The sequence below is a fragment of the Theropithecus gelada genome, chromosome 4 (assembly GCF_003255815.1).
Source record: "Theropithecus gelada isolate Dixy chromosome 4, Tgel_1.0, whole genome shotgun sequence".
In the NCBI taxonomy this organism is placed as follows: Eukaryota; Metazoa; Chordata; class Mammalia; order Primates; family Cercopithecidae; genus Theropithecus; species Theropithecus gelada.
Genome location: NC_037671.1, coordinates 140,860,407 through 140,878,336, shown reverse-complemented (window position 1 = coordinate 140,878,336; position 17,930 = coordinate 140,860,407). Strand labels below are relative to the sequence as shown.

The 17,930-nt window shown below is 35.5% G+C and overlaps 1 protein-coding gene across 1 annotated transcript in view; it reads right to left on the bottom strand.

Moving 5' to 3' along the window:
- The window catches only part of NT5DC1 (5'-nucleotidase domain containing 1), a 147,922-nt gene that overhangs the window by 17,766 nt on the left and 112,226 nt on the right, over nucleotides 1-17,930 (bottom strand). Inside the window, exons 7-8 of the mRNA XM_025384286.1 lie at nucleotides 6,088-6,262; nucleotides 4,165-4,262 (exon numbers count right to left, since the gene is read on the bottom strand). Coding sequence (XP_025240071.1) covers nucleotides 4,165-4,262; nucleotides 6,088-6,262 — 273 coding nt within the window. The remainder of the gene's footprint in view (nucleotides 1-4,164; nucleotides 4,263-6,087; nucleotides 6,263-17,930) is intronic.

The following is a 17,930-nucleotide window of genomic DNA, read 5'->3' as shown; positions in this document are numbered from 1 at the left end:
GTGACAACATGGATGAACCTGGAGGACACGATGTTAAGCAAAATAAGCCAGGTACAGAAAGACAAATACCATATGATCTCACTTACATTTGGAATGTAAAAAAGTCAAACTCACGGAATCAGAAAGTAAAATGGTGGTTATCTGAGGCTAGGGGTAGGGGTTTTGGGAGATGTTGGTCAAAGGACACAAAATTTCAGTTAGGAGGAATAAATCTATAAATCCAAGAAATATATTGTATATAACGTAGAGTTAAAAATAATACATTGTATATTTAAAATTTACTAAGAGAATAGATTTTAAGTGTTCTTACCATACACAAAAAAATGATAATGTGAGGTAATACTTATTTAAATAGTATCATTTAGCCATTCTACAATGTGTATACATATCAAAATACCATGTTATACAACATAAATATATAATTTTTACTTGTCAATTAAAAAATAAATGAAATACAAATTAGAGAAAGTAGAAATTAAAAAACTAAGTTTTTATACAACCCAGAATGTAAAACAATTTTTTAAAATGGTATATTTATTATCAGGATGTGCTTATTTTTAAAGTTTAGATTCTTAATATTTCCATACCATAAATTCAGTCAAAAAGACTTTCGAGTCTTTTGATGAGTATAATATTTAAAGATGTAGTTTGAATCAACATCATTATGTCAGCCCTCAAATCCAGTTGTACTGTACAACTAACAGAAAATACTGCACAGAAGTCTTAAGATAGTTACTTCTAAAGTAATCATTTTTTAAACACTCCACCCTTTTATCTCAGGATACTCTCAATTACATAGAGAAAAACTACATAAAATGCTGTAAATTATCAACATAGTTAATGCATTTATAATTTCCAATATGTTAAAAAAAACTTGGTATATTTTTAATGTGCAGTTTCACATTATTTGTATCTTTGTGTGAAATTTTAATAAAAATCTTATGGAATGGCATAAATACTACTATAGGTATACAAGGGGTATAGATTTTCTTAGAACAAAATATGCAAACCCCACAAAAATAAAAATAAAAGCAAATTTTATTGGGTACTTACTTACATATTTAAATGTAAGTTTGTAAAGTGGGGAAAAACATTTAATTTTTTTTCTGGTTTAATTATAAGAATACTATCAGAATCCTTGATAACAGATTATTCCTTAATATCAAGGATTTTATTATATAAGACTTTAAACCAATATATAAAAACAACACCGACCTATTTCTTTCTACTAGACTAGGGTTTCTTAGCCTTGGCACTACTGAGATTTGGGGCTAGATAATTCTTTGTCGTTGGGGGGTGCTGTCCTGTGTGTTGTAGGCTGCTTAGCAGCACACCTAGCCTCTACCCCCCTGCCAAGTTGTGACAACCAAAAATGTCTCCAGACATTGCCAAATTTGCAATGAAGGGCAAAACTGCCACCTTTGAAAACCACTGTACTAGATCATTCTCATCACCACATATGCATATTCCAGTATCTTCTATCTTAAAAAAATAAAATATGCCCTTAATGCTACATTGTCTTCCAGCTAAAACCTCAATTCTTTGACCGCATTCAGAGCTAAAATTCTAGAAAGAGCTGTACATATGCCCTGGTTCCATACCTCCAATGAACTACTCAAGATACTACAATTTAGTTTCTATCCCACCATTCTATGGCAACTGTTCACTGAGGCACTAGTGATCTCCATCTTGCCCACCCCAGTGAAGATTTCTCTTTCCTCATTTCAGTGTTTTTTTTCTGTAGCATTTGGACTAGCTGGCTACCCTTTCCTCTTTCCTCTGGCTTCTGCACGTACTCTACTATTTTCCGTACTATAATATATGTGCTGCCACACTGCACTCTTTCTTCTCTATCCTTAATATTAGAGAATGTCAGGGCTTGGTCTAGGCCTTTTGCCTATCTACATTCTCTCTATATTTGGTTTCACATAAGCCCCTGGCTTCAAATACCTATCTATGAGCTGATTACTCCCAATATATATCTTCAGCCTAGACTTGTTCCCTTGGACTCCAGGCATATTTATACAATTTCCTAATTGATAATGACAGTTACATAACTCATAAGCATCTCAAAATTAACATGTTGAAAAACGAATTCTTAATAGATGTAACCCCTGCTCCATATAACTTTATCCTCTGTATTTTTCCCCAAGTCTGTAAATGGTACCACCATCTACTCACTTGCTCATTTCAGGAAAAAGAAAAATCAACCACCTGGAAGTTATTCTTTTATTACTCCTTTCTTTTCATCTGCTGTTTCTTTAAGTATCATGGAGCCCTGTGTTTTCCAACTCCATAATGTATCTTAAATGTATCTACCTCTCTCCATCTCCAGTACTGTCGCTCTGGACCAAACCACCACAGTATCTTACTAGGGACACTGCAGTTGCCAGGTCTTCCTCTTTCCATCCTTCCCCACACCCAAACCATTCCCCACCCAGCAGCCAAAGCAGTCTCTTATATCATTCTTCTGCCTCAAACAACGGAACAGCTTCAGGTTACTTGTGGAATAAAATTCAAACCCCTTTCCACTGCTTATGAAGGTGCCTGCCTCCCTAACTTCACCCCCCTCCCACCCTATGACCACGTGCCAGAATGGCAGGTCTCTTCTTTGTTACTAGAATGTGACAAAACTAATCTCCTACTGGGCCCTGGCATTCATTTGATCCAATGAATGAAGAGTGCCAGGAACACTCTTCCTCTGCTCTTCTCATCACTTGTCCCTCAGGGCTCACCTTGCAAGTCACCTTACCTAACCTTTTTGGACAGAGCGCCCCTGGCCAGCCACTCTAAGGAAGCCTGCCCCATATACTGTACCTCATAAGGTGGTTATTACCTTCATGACACGTACTAAAATCCATAAGCATCCCTTGCACTTGCTGATGTGCTCACATGTTCACATATCTGGTGCACAGAAAAAGGCTTGGTGCTTGACACGTGCTACAATGAGCCTCACTTAGATTTCACTGTTCATAAGCCCAACACTGAGTACTGAGCTACTATCAAATGCCTAGAATTGAATCAGGCTTTTGAATAGTAAAAATAAGTTCAAAGTAAATAATACTGTATTACCATATTAAATAAATGTATTAAATGTGTCTGAATTCACCTGAACACTTTTCTGAAAAATTTTAAATTTTATTTCAGAACAGGATAATGTGTGGCCATGGGAAAGTAAAGAGAAATGTATATTAAATATCAGTACAACCTGGCCCAGGTTGTTATATAATGCCAAGCATATTAATCAAAAGTAAAATTATAAATCATATATTATGGTAGATGCTTATATATATTATGCATATAATATGTATGTATGTTAATTTTATCATTCTCTTTAAAAGACAGCTAGATTTCTAGGTAGATCTATAAATTTTATTTCTTAATAATCTTTTATACATTTATGTGCATTTACAACCATTAACTGTGTTTCAATTTCTAACCATCTTGGATTTATTTCAGATGGTCCTCTCCTAAGAGAACTTCTGAATGGTCCTCAAATGTTAATATATCATTGAGCTTACTTGAAACTACTTAAATAGAAATAAAAGATACAACAGATATCAAAACTAAACTCACTGTCTTTCACTCCCCAAAAACTATAACTTCTCTACTACTGATCAGGTTCTGCTTTTTATTCATTTATGTATTTATTTAAGAAGCTTTCAAGAGCAACTACTATGAGTACCTCACTCTGTTATCATTCTTTTTCACCTGTAAATCCCTTTCATTCCACCTCTCTCCCTATCAGTCTCTTCTACATGAATGACAATTCTAAATACCCTTTCAGGAAGGCCTCCCCTTTCCCCAGAGTTTCATTTGTTATGATCCTCATGTGTTCCGCAGGTGCTTTTGTTCTAGAAAATAACTCAACTGATTTATCACAAGTAATCCATCCTTCAAACATTTATCGAGGCATTTATTTAGGTCCTAAAAACTAAGGTGAAGTTCATGCCCTTCATTTTTAAAGTCAGGGAAAGGCTGACATGCAAAGAAATAATTGTGATATAAAGTGGTAGTGTAAAATTTAATACAAACATAGGTTTATTATCTTTTTTCTTCCCCATGAGAGGAAAGAAGACATGGCATTGCATGTAACAACAGTGCTCTGCACAAGGTTGTTAGTCAACTGTATACAGGAGAAGAAAGAAACCAAATGTAACTTACCGAGCGTCCGGAAAGGTCTCTGACTTGGTAAGTGGGAGAAGAAACCAGGCTTCAGTGCATTTGTAATCACAACGTCAAAAAGGTCTGTAAAATCATTCCTAAAAGCAACACAATTTTTCATAAATTTATTTTAAGAATTAGAATAGGTGCATATAAAACAGAATTTGATCTTTGCTTATCTATTTTACAACAGCATCATTTATCTTTTAATTAACTTTTATATGCTTTATATTTTTCTCACACTTTAAGGTGAACATTCCGTTGGAAATAGAAGGTGGTTGGGTGAGTACTAGTCTTCCTGACAACTCTTTGAAGTATAAACATAATCAGGAAAAAAAGAAAGCAGCACATAGACTCTAGGTACCAAGCTGGCTTTGGCAGTGAAGTCAATAGTTTCTAACAGTTGGAAATATTTGGAAAATCTATCTTCAAATTTGGGGGCCTGCAATTGGCTGGCTTTGTTAGCTTGAAGAGTTAACAATTTTGTGTGTTACATGGGTCCCACAGAAAGCAGCATTATAGCAAGTCATGGTCATCTTTCAGAGAGTGCTTCAAATATGAAGAAGATACTTTATCTGACAATCAGTGTAGTCTTATAATGTGGTAACTTTTATATGATAATAATTAATGATTTTAAATCTGTACTTATCATTATATTAAGGATTATTTCTGACGGCAAAGGAAAGGTAGCCCTTCTCCTGAAGGACTCACTATTACAATGGGGGAAACAATATTTATGCAGCATTCCAGAATACTTTTATGAATCAAACAGCAATAAATAGAAATTGAGATGAAGGAAGACTATTGCTATCTATGCTAATAAAAAAGGAATTAAAATCTTAATTGTTCATTTTAAAGTTCATTTTTGTTCATCTAAATTTAGTTAGTGGGCCCACTACTAGGATAGCAAATGTCTCTATGAGCGGCACCTTCCAAGACATCCAGGACTTTAGCCTTAATTCACCCAAAGGATGCATTATTATATATCAGCCTATATGTTATTCAAAAAGCAGAAATTCTACTCACAGATTGTAAGCATATCATAGAACAAACTAAAGCCACACATGGTAAGAACATGGAAATCATGATGCTAAAAAAGCTGGTGAAGGTAGGTTTTAAGGCTCAAACTTGCTCCATACTCACGGCAATTCGGTATTTGATGGAATTGGAGGAAACATTAGGGGAGACCTAATCGCTCACTCTGGAATCTTGCTTTGACCATAGATATTTCCTGGTACTGCCCACAAGAATAAGTATTTACACACTGAAGTCTATCAACTATTCCTATCTAATTCTCTACCTGTATTATGCTATTTGAATATCCCCTCATACTCACAAGGCATTACTGTACCATTTTTATGATGACAAAATTGAAGCTTAAAGAGGTTATAAAACCTACTACAGTAAACTGCAGAGTGGGGCTTGAAGTCAAGTCTGTCTTACTTTAAAGTCTATGCAATTATACTGCCTTCATTTTCACGAATTCAATCCCATCCTGGCTGTGTTAAACAGTAAAGTACATGGCTCCACACTGAAATGACTAAAAAGTGGCTGTACTCCAGGTATCTGTGGAGGAGTATAACCTACAACTCAGTGTCCCTCAGTCATCATCCAAAGATGAGAAACCAAATTCATGGAAAACTGAAGGATATACAGTTTACCACCTTCTAGAAAACCTAAAACCCGGACATTCCGTGAGCTATAAGCATACTGGTCCCCAGTAACATTGCTTTGCTAAAATGTACTTGGTTGGGCTGCTGTCAGCAGATATTGAGGTATGTCATCAGAAAAAAAAAATCAACTTGTCACTCAGCATTGCTTAAAATAATGATATGGTCATGGCTGACACTTTTAAAAAAGCCCTGGTCTAATTTGCTATCTGTATTTCATAAGACAATGAAAACCGAATGACTCATCACTCACCCAAGGATATATTCACAGAGAAGTCTACAGTAATCACTGTGAGAACTGGTAATTAACAGAAGAATTTTCCCAGCATTCTTTAGCTGTCGAAGCCACTTTTTCACAGATTCAGGACAACTGTGTAAATATCTGCCTGGATCTCTTTTTATTTCTGGAAAATATATTCCACAGTTTTCTGAAAAATAAAAATATCATTGAGGTTTCTCTTTTTAAATATTTTTTAACTAAATGTATTCTCTAACAAGTTAATCTCTTTCAAATCTATAGATAAAACTAAAAGGATAAGAACAAAGTTTGACCAACCTAGCAATTATGCCAATACCACTTGCTTTTTAAGAATAGTTCTTTACTTGAAAACATATTATTGTTTGAAAATGTTAGTTGATAATATTCGCTGGCTATTTGACAAGAACTGATAAACTGTTAAAACAGGTAACACAAGAAACACAATATGATCAACATTTTCAAATGCTGTAAGAGAAAACCTTACATGTGAAATATCAATTGGTTACAAATATTCTTTTAATTATTCAATGAATATTTGCTGAATACAGATAGGAAACAAATCAACATTCAGATATTGCACCAGGATCATGTCTTTGGCATAAATAGCCAAGAAGGGCGATGAGTTCCTCAGAGTCACAGTTTGCTATTTCAGATGGAACCTATACTAGGGGAGCCATTCTATAGCCTCTGAGAAGTGCTAAGATATCAAATGGAAAAATTGGTGTAAAATAGGCCAGAACAGGCCAAAAGGCACTGTAGTTGACAGGGAACATTGAATGACTCGCATCACTGAAGTGGGACTGCTTACTCTGCCCCTTTAGAGTATCCATGGGGTCTGGCTGAGCTCCAGGGCAGATGGTGGCAGTGTTTCCAGATGTCTTGGCCAGACTTACCCATAGTGCTTGACCCAGTGCTTTTAAAGTTGTGGGTACTCAGCAGGCAATTGCAGATTTCGTTGAAATGCTACTAGATTCATAACACCTTTTAGAAATATTGCTCTCAGAGCATGATAGAACTAATAAGCAGATAAAAATAATCCAAGATTTTACTTTCTCTAATTGTTACGAAAAGGACACATGCATAGACAATAAAAAAAATAGCTTAAACAGCTTGTACTGAATGATAGAGTCTGCAGTAGCTAGATATGGGATACATCTGTGACTCTGTCCAGTGTGATACACTTGAAATACTTGAAAGTTATATTTCAAGAACATCAGCACATCAGGAAGAAGAGTCTTTTTTTTTTTTTTTTTTTTTTTTTTTTGAGACGGAGTCTCACTCTGTCACCAAGCTGTAGTGCAGTGGTGTGATCTCTGGCTAACTGCAACCTCCGCCTCCCGGGTTCCAGCGATTCTCCTGCCTCAGCCTCCTGAGTAGTTAGGACTACAGGCGCCACCATGCCCAGCTAACTTCTGTATTTTTAGTAGAGACAGGGTTTCACCATGTTTACCAGGATGGTCTTGATCTCTTGACCTCACAATCTGCCTGCCTTGCGCTCCCAAAGTGCGGGAATTACAGGCGTGAGCCAGTGCCCGGCCAGGAAGAAGAGTCTTTAGTGCAACAAAACGAACAAATAAAAACAAAAATGGTAGCAAATATTGTGGTCTGCCTCCCCACATCCATCTCCCTCTTTGCTGGGGAGTGCTCTGATATTGTTTCAGGTTTCATCTTCCTCTGAGGGGGTCTGTGATGCTAGCAAGGGCAAGGGTCTCTATCAGTCTACACCTATCACAGTTACTCCCTTCTCCTGTCATTGAATTGTTTAGGAAGTACTGGGGACCCAGGCATGGCAAATGAGACCTGAAGAGAACTCTGCTGTAGGATCCTGAAGTAATATATACCACCGATAAAAAGAAACCTATAAAGGGGGAAATATCCCCACTTCTACTACTGGACTTTACCATTATTATAAATTCTATGTAGAACTGCAGTGGTTATCATCAACACAAAGCACAAGTCTGATATATCAGAGATAGCGGAGTAGACATATGAAAGGAAACAAACCTGGGTCCCTGATGATATCACTGGGTTTCTGCTTTTGTTTCTGTTTTTGAGACAGGGTCTCACTCTGTTGCCCAGACTGGAGTGCACTGTGGCACAATCATGACTTACTGCAGCCTTGAACTCCTAGGCTCAAGTGATCCTCCCACCTCAGGCCTCTAAAAGTGCTGTGATCACAGGCGTGAGCCACTGTGCCTGGCCATCATTGGATTTCTGATTAAGTCACTGACGAACTCTAACCACCACTGGAAGTACTGTTCAACTTCTGGACAACTTCTAGTTGTACAAAATAACTCATTTTAATAATAGCTTAAACATTAAGGATATTTATTATTTGCAACCTAAAGCATCGTGATTCAGAAAATGTATTTCATGAATATCATAACCAGACCAAAAATAACAAAAGAAAGAATATGTTGCAATATGAGAATATTTAGAAGACCAAAACCAAAAACAAAGTTTTTGCTCTTTTTATATTTTGCCCTACAGGAACTTTTGTGTGTGAATCTCTAGGATCTCTTTTTAACATACCAGAGGCTATATAATAGTCCTTTAAAAAATTAAAATATATTCTCTGTTTTCCAGGGAAGAGGAAGTACTAGTAAGAAAAGGCCCGTTTAAGAAACAGATGATAATAATAAATGCAAATGGCCAAGAACAGAAAAGTATGATGAGTGGATGACTGCTAATTTCAGAGGCTGTGTCTCTCTCGGAACTTACTATACCTAAGGGGGTCAGAGGTGAGATTATCTCACTTAGTAAAACAAAGCTTTTGTAGCAAGAAGAATTTTATGGGTTACATAACAAAAAAATTTATAGTGTGTAATGCTGAAAACAGGCTTGTTTTCAGAAAACTTGAGAGAAAGTTATTTTCTCTTAGCTATATGTGCTTAGTGCCATCTAGTGATCAAAATATAAATTACTATTAAAAAGCTGCTGTTAACATTTCCAAAGGAATAAAAATATAAGACGTATGCATTTAAATACAATATTTTAAATTTCTTACCTAGGTTAATTTCATTAGTATCTCTTAATTAGTAATGTCTGATTGAAAAGAGTACAAATATAATAATTTAATCAGATAAAATTATTCTCTGAAGTCATAATGGAGATGTCCTTGGTTTGTTCATAAGCCAGACTGAAATGGACAAACTAAAAAAGACAAGCCCTGTACAAACACATACCCAGTGGTAGATAATGAGTTGCTCTTACTACAAAAGATCACTGGCTGCCATGGAGAAAATATTTTTGCCCCCTTGTAACCTCCAATTATTTAAGGAATAGGAGACATAATTATACAAATAGAAACATCTTTTTATTGAAATAAGTCAAGGTATTAAATCAAATAAGAGTTATGTTAAACATACACAATGGATTATAACTGTCTATTAAATTATATCCCCAAAGAAACTATAAACTTCTAAAGGCAAGAAATATATCTTTCTGCTTGGCATGGAGCAAGTATTCAACATATGAATACCTAAATTAGTACAGGAGCAGACACAGGAACATTTATATTTCCCTACATTCAAGGCAAGAGTTTGATTAGTACCAGAGAGCCAAACTGAAGTGACAAAAATAATATCATTCATGTACAATTAAGGCAGCGTATGAAAAGTCATGTTTAATTATGATACTAATTAACACTGATTGAACAAAATGGAATTTAGACCTAAGATGGAAAGGAGTGGTATTGTTTGTTCTTAACTCACAAAGAAGCCTGTGTTTTCACTTAACCTCTAAAGGAATTCTATTTCACTGCCACTTTATGTAACTTATTTTCCTGGTTTTTCCACCACTCTTAGATCCTTCGATGCTGGTATTTTCTAGGTCCAGAGGAGATTTAAAGGAAATTCTTTTAAAAAGCTGATTCTAAAGAATAAAAGTTCAGCCTCCTATGTTAGAAAATTGGTTAATGTAGAGTGACAGAAATAATACCAAAGTGTTGCAACAGTCTGATATGCACATCAAATGGCCTGATACACTAAAGAGGATTTAGGGACCTCTCGTGGTAAAAAAATATAGTACAACCTGAATATTAAAAATCCTTTTTTCCAGTTTAACAGACAATTGTGCCACATCACTATTTCTATCATCACTGAATAAGCTTTTTCTTGCTAACTGTATCACTACTGTTTGCATGATTTTTGGCCAGAATTTTCCAAGCTGCTGTCCGAGGGGACTAGAGATGCCAGGATGCTAACACTTCCATGATCAGCCTCCAAATAAGGTCTGTTGTTGTTTCCATTGCATAGTATAATTTAGAAGAGATTTAAATATTTATAATCTTTACAAGTTATATAAGCACATGCTAGTGAACAGCTAAAATGTTTAGCGATGAACTGTTTAAATGTACTTGCTGTAGAGATGATATAATTAATTTTCTGTAAAAAAGAAACTTTTTTCTTTGATAAAAGATGCTGAAATATTTGTTGGAGGATAAAAGAGACAAATTTATTTTGTTTATTTATAGGTGGCAAAAAATAAAATGAAAATTTATTACATTTGCTGTTTATATAACAAAATATATGGTTTATATCTAATTTTATAATTAAATAAAGAAATCTAGAATAGATTGTTTAAATTGAAAATCTATATGCTAAATATAATGCTTGGAAAGTCTCTCAAATAAAAACTGGGAAATGAAGTACAGAATATATGAAAAAAACATAATATATAAAATTTACATTTTAATAGCATCTGATTTCCAGCTCTGTAATTTAATTTGCATATCCTGGCCCTCCTCCAAAAATTCTGATTTAATTGGTTTGGGGTAGGGCCACAACATTGGTATTTTTTTTTTTTTTAAAGCTTCCCAGGTAGTTCTAATGTGCTACCAGGATTAAGAATTGTTGCCCTAAAATATAAAAACTAGAATTCTTACTATTATTTTCTGTGTATTTTGCCTGTTTCACTGGAAATCACAGGCTCTCAGAGGGCAAGGACTTCTGAGTTTTGTAATATCTTTATTACCTAACATATAGCTTTGTACATATTAGGTAATCAACAAACAATAACTGTCACCAATTATCTTAAATGCTATTGTGGTTGATGATCTTTAAAATGTTTACTCTTATCCTATACCAATTAAGCATAGTATTCTAGATTTAATTAAGTATTGTGAATACAGAATAATGGATTTCATTCCTCCTATGAAAGGAGGATTCCTGGAAAAAGGGTATATTATGAAATTCTTTGAAAGAAAAATTATTCGAACAGTTTAAATGAGTATAGACAAGCCAAACAGACTCCTTTATCTCTCCAAAGCCATCAAACTGCCTGACTCTGGGCTGAATACAGCCTATAAATATGATTTTGGGTCAGCGGTATTTTAAAATTTTTGGATGTTAATGTCCTTGGACAGTATTACATATGTATTGTAATAGTTTACCCACAATCCCACCATACCATATTGTCTACACTTGGCTTAGTCAACTCCCCTGTTGGCATCAGAGTTCACAACTTATTTTTTCTCCTATGATATCGGAATGAATCATTCTAAAAGAACCTAGTTTCCTCTTTCTGACATGGTTACTGGACAGACAATGTAAATGCGGAGAGAGGTTTTTGAAGGTCTGCCTGGTTTTATTCAAAATGTAACAAATCCTTTAATGAGGATGCTGACAGCTGGGAGGGTCAGCAGATGGATCTGATGACAGAATCACATACAATAACAACTGGACAGGCTGTAAGGTCGACAAGGTGACTCAGTGAGGTAAAATTTCATAGGGAGAGATGTAATCTTACCCGGTTGAAAGCTCAGCCATACAGGCATAACAATGGAGGAGGTGTTGTTTGTCAGCAACTTCAAAATACAGAGCTTACAGTTAGCTTAGGCTCCACAGTATAGACAAAGTATAATAACAAGTTTGGAGACCATGTTTTGCAATTTATTTAGTTACTACTATGTACTTTTGATATCATGTTTCTGGAAAAATATCTGTGCTCCAGAAAGCTGGGTAAGAAGCATGTGTCCTCCTTTATAGCTCTAGGCATCTTATCTTCATGTGCTCTGTGTTATCCAGTTAGGTGATTAGATTATAGAGCTACATTAATGTCAGTACAATGTTCAGAACCAGGAAAGCAATAATTTCCACTCTTTTAATCATTCTCAGACTAAACTTTGATAACTGGGTTCTATTCTGCATGACACTTTTCACAAGAAAGTGTGTCCAGAGGAGAATGATGATGTTAACAATTCCTATGCCCCACCCTAGAGATCTCTGGTGGAGCCCCAGAAAGTTACACCTGGCCAATCAGACATTTGCAAAGCTATGAAATAGGCAGCTTCGAAGGACCATTTTAATCTTAGGGTTGCTTGAGTCTATGCCTGCATGGTGATGTCCAGCCAGATAACTCTTTAGCCACAATGAACACCCATTTCCACAGTGTTTCTCCTCCTCTAAAATGTCTTTGCATTTTGAATATGATCTTTCTAAAACAGACTTTCGGCAGAGTAGTGGGTCTCAAAATGAAGGTAAATTAGAATTATCCAGAATGCTTTCAAAAATACTCCTAGAGTTTCTGATTCAGTAGGTCCGGGGTGGGGCCTGAAATTGTGCATTTCTAACAATTTCTCAGGTCAATTGACAGTCCAAGGACCATACCTGGAGAATTACTTCAGTAGAATACCCCTACAAAACCAGACAGCTTTTTGAAAGTCTTTTTCTACTAGCAGAACATGGTCCTCGCTATTTTGACTAGAAGTACAAAACCAGATTATGCGTATTTAATGTTATCTGATAAAAATGCTCAAGTCTGTGTCTATGTTTAAGAACATTTTAAGTAAAAATCTTTTAAGTAAAATAAAATTTATTTTTATTTCCTTTATAAGAAGGATATATGTGAAGTAAAGACTTAATGATGAACTGTTTTATGTTTTTCACTGTACTATTTCACATTCACTTTCATTTCTCAGCCTTGAGAGCAATACTTTTGTATGTAAAGTAGAAAAAACACACACTTTGGTGTCAAATGGCCTAAGTTTGAATCCCAGGTTTGCCACTTACAATATCAGGATTTTTGAGAAATTTACTTAAAAATTTTAATTTTAATTCTTAATTTCTTCACCTATAAAATCTCATTAAATGACGGAGAAGAAAGCCAGGCACAGTGATGTGCGCCTATAGTCCCAGCTACTTGGGAAGCTGAGGTGGAGGATCACTTGAGCCTAGCCTAGGCAACACAGAGATATCCCATCTCTTAAAAAACAAAAAAAGTAGTGTGGCTAAAGTATCCATCTCATAGTGCTTGGCACAAAATCCCCAATAAGAATTCCCTTCCACCCCTTCTACTTACTTAGACACAACTCTGTCTGATCCTTTTGCAGGAAGCCTATCACTAGAGGTGAAATAGCCAGGATCCTGTGCCTGTTACTGCACTTCTCAAAGTAGCATTAGGTTTTAGTAGCTCATTATAATTGAAGGGGCATTTTCATGTTCTCCTACATGTGATCTACACATAGAACAGATGTTAAATTTATTGAACATAAAACATAAAAGATGTGAGGTGGACTGAGTTTCCAAGATGGACACAACAATATCTCCCACCTCACATGTCTAGAGTTGGAGTTAATTGTTCCATTCTTTTATATCTGGGCAGGTTATTTTACTGCTTTGACCAATAGAATGTGGTGCAAATGACCCTGTGTTAGTTCCAGGTGTAGCCCTTAAATGGTCTGGCAGCTTCAACTCCTTATCTGTTGGAAGCCATGTGCCATGTTAAGATGTGCAACCAATCTGAGGCTACCTGAGATGCCGTGAGGAATAGGTTACATGAAGAATTTGTGTTGTAGGTGTTCCAACTGCCAGCCCCAGCTGAGTGCTGAGCTAAAAGCTTCAACTGCAAGACATATAGTGAGCCCCTTGGACATCCAGCCCAGTCATGCCTTCAGATGACTACTGTCCCCGTTGACATCTGACTGCAACCACAGGAGAGACCCCACATGAGAAGCACCCAACTAAGCCCAGAATCCGTAAGTGACATAATACTGTTTTGTGTAGTGGTATCCTATGGAGCAATAGATAACCTAAACAAGATGCTTTGGAATAAAGTTCCAATTTTAATGATTATCTCTATGCAATTCAAGATAAAATATTTACAAATCCTTTTAGAAACAGCTGAAATAAAAGTAAACAGGCTCTAAATTGTTTTTCTTCACCTCCGAAAAATAACTCAAAGGTTTCTATTGCAGATAAATTTACAAAATGTAAATACATGAAGAGCTTATGTCAGCATAAATGTTTTAAACAGTTTAAAGAAAACCAAAATTAACAAGTATTTAAAGCAAATTCTACATACTTATCACTTCTCATCTAGTTCAAATACGAAACACTTAGAAACTGAAAATAATAATCAATTGCTGAAATATGGAGTGAATATAGCAGTAAAAAATGATTATCCTGGGATGTTTGTTCCCTCTGCCTCCCTGCTACCCTTTAAATCTCAACTCAAAAACTTTGGATTTTTCTTAAAAAACTAGATTGGTATTCAAAGGAATATGCATTTTAAAGATCAAATTTTATCATAAGAGTGCACTGTTTCCTTAATTAATTTAGTTCAAATATCCTCAGTTTCTTCATAAATATCTTTTCTTAATAATAAAGCCAAAAGTATGCAGAGCTATATTTCACTTAGAAGCAATCCATTTCAGAACACACATAAAGATTATAATCACAGAGGATTACTTGTTCAATGTCCAGACAGTATATTATATAAATAGGAAAGCCCTCTCTAGCCTCCTAGGTCTGTGCCACATCTATACCTTGCATAGACACAGTAGTTAAGCAGCTATTTTAATGAGGCATTACTCTGTTTTTCACTATACTTTCCACCTATATCTGTATCACATCAGTCATATCTTCTATATGTCTTCATAAAATATCACCTGGTTAGTTACTCCATGGTAACAAAAGAAAAAGGAAAAAAAGAACATACTAAAGTTTCAAATCGGGGAGATTTTAACTCAGATAATTGTTTTGACAAAGTTATTAACTTTTTAATATAAAATCTGAAACAGAATTGATGAAATAGCATTAGAATAATGAAATAATTTCTTTGATATAACAAACATAAATATATAGGATAGTCTATGTGTAATACTCTGCAACATTGTTTGAGGAGTAATAATGCCCTAAGCCTGGGTTCTTATCCTAAAATCCATACATGGGCCTCGGTGCGTGAATGAAACCTCAATACTCTTTGCAACATTTTGTTCATCAGTGTGTTGTGTGTGTTGGGGGATCACAGCAGGTGTAGGCTCTCTACCTTTAATTAGATTCCTGAGGCTAGGGACATGAAGAACCACAGACTTAGATTCTCCTAGACTTGTACAGTACAACAAAGCAAACATTCCAATATCCCTCCCTTTGTTCTAGTTGAGAAAAATCTTATAAAAATGTCTTAGAAAAAGGAAATTCTCTGTAATAGGTAGTACAGAATTTGTACACAATTTGTTGAGGAATAAATATACTTGCTGGACTCTATATTTTTTACATGTAAATATTCTAAGTCCAATAAATTTATATTTATTTAGCATGGCTAATGAATGGGTGTTCTAGTAAAATTAATTTGTAGCTTAATTAAGAATAACCAAATATATAATATAAAAACATACATAAAATATAATCAACTCTTACTGTTGAACCTATATGGAAAAAAGAAGTATTTAAATAGATTAAATTATTGCTTTTCTTATATATGATACACTTTTGCTACAGAAAATTCATTGTATTGGGTTTTTTACTGCTGCACAACAAACCACCTCAAACATGACGGCTTAAAATAACGGTGTATTATCATCTCCTGATTCTGAGGGTTGACTGAACTCAGCCAGGCATTTCTCACTTGGAGTTGTGCCTGGGGGTATGGAATCATCTAAGGGTTTCTTCACTCACTGTCTGGCACCTGGGCTGGGTGGGCTGGAATGGTGAGAGCTGGTGAAACAAACATCTCTCCACTTAGCTAGCTTGAGCTTTCTCACTGCATTTGGGTCTCAGGGTAGTTGGACTTCGTAAGTGGCAGTGGGTTTCCCTCAGAGCAAGTGTTTTAAGACAAGCAAAAGCTGCAAGACTCCTTATGACCTAGTCTTAGGAATTTTACAGTAGCACTTCTGCTGAATTTTACTGATGATAGAGGTCCGGGTCATTTTCAAGCAGAAGAAAACAGAAAAGTGTGACTTCCGAGAGGCATGATTCATTAGGGAGCTATCTTTGCAGACTAGCTACCAAACATACTAATACTTCCATGTGATTCCTGCCAGTGTATTTTCTGTTCATATCTAACTCTGTGGGAATTTTAAGGATACCATATATAGTTTTTTTTACCTGTGTTTCTGTTCAGCATTGTATCTGAGGAATTTCCTATGGCATTAACATTTATTTTAAAACATTTCCATGGTTTTAATTTAATATCACATTTTAAAATAGATTATTTATAATAATCATCCTTATAATAACTGACATACCCTGAGTGCTTATTTTTGCCAAACACGGTTCCAAGACCTTTATAACTATTAATGGAATTAATCCTCATAACAACCCCATGAACAGGTCCTATATGATTCCTCCTATATGATTCCCATTTTGCAATGGAAAAATCTGAGATACAGAGAGGCTAAGGAACTTGCCCAAAGTCACACAGCTACCATGTGGCAGAATCGGAATTTGAATGCAGCCAGTCTGCTTTCAGAGCTTGTGCAATACTGCCCCTCCAGTTACAAGGCATTTGGGGACTCTATGGTAACTACAGGGTCACCACAAATCCTTACTCTTTTTTCTTTCCCATGGTACTTTATGATGTAGTATTACAGTTCAGGGGTTTGGGTTTTAATCAGAATTTTAATAAGTGAGAGCTCAGAATTTGGATAAATTTAGACAAATCAGCTTCTTTTTGAACCTTACACATAAATTTATTTAAAATCTTGCAATGTGAAAAGCCTTTAAGCATGGCACTGAACTCGAAAGCCATAAAAGAAAATTGACACACCAAATTAGATTTCTGCAGAGGAAAAAAGTATCCATCAATATGCATTCTAATTTTATCTAGAACTGAAAGGAGCCTTAGAAATCACATCCTTCAACCTTGTCATATTAAAGATGATTAAGTAGCCACCACATATTTTACTCAAAATTACAGTTAGTAACAAACTTGGGTATGGAATACAGTCCTCAAGAATCCTAGTCCACTAAACCTCATCATTTATGTGTCTAAATCTATATGTTTGAGATCTAATTTATTTGGTGACCATTATCTGTTAAAGAAAAATAACTTGCGTTCCGAAGCAGAAATCAAATGCTTTAAATGGTATGCCTGTTTAGCTATATAATTATTGGATAATAATTATAAAATTCAATTCTGCTTTTCCTCAGGATTTCTGTAGAAGTTCTTCATAGTCGCTGAACTGATATTGTCTCTGCTATTATCTGAAAACTCAGACCTTCCACTGAGATGGGAAAACAAACTCCAAATAAACGTCTCAGGTTAAGGCATAAATATTATCTCCCTTCCTGGAATACACTGCCCTCCCTCTGCCGCCTGGTGAACCTTGGAGGCTTGTCACAAGGTTACCTTCTATGAGGAGCCCTCCCCAATACCCACTCTGCACATCAATGATGGCATTCATCATGTTACACTATAATCAACACTTGTAATAACCATATTTATGTATTTTTCTTTCTTCTGAGACTCCGAGATCTTTTAAGAAAAGAACCATCTTAACATTCATGCTTATACTCTTAATATCAGGCAAATACCAGAGGATTCCTAACTACAGAAGTAAGTGTGTGTGGGAAAAAGCTACTAGGCAAGACTTACCAGGTGACCATAAAGACCAGAGG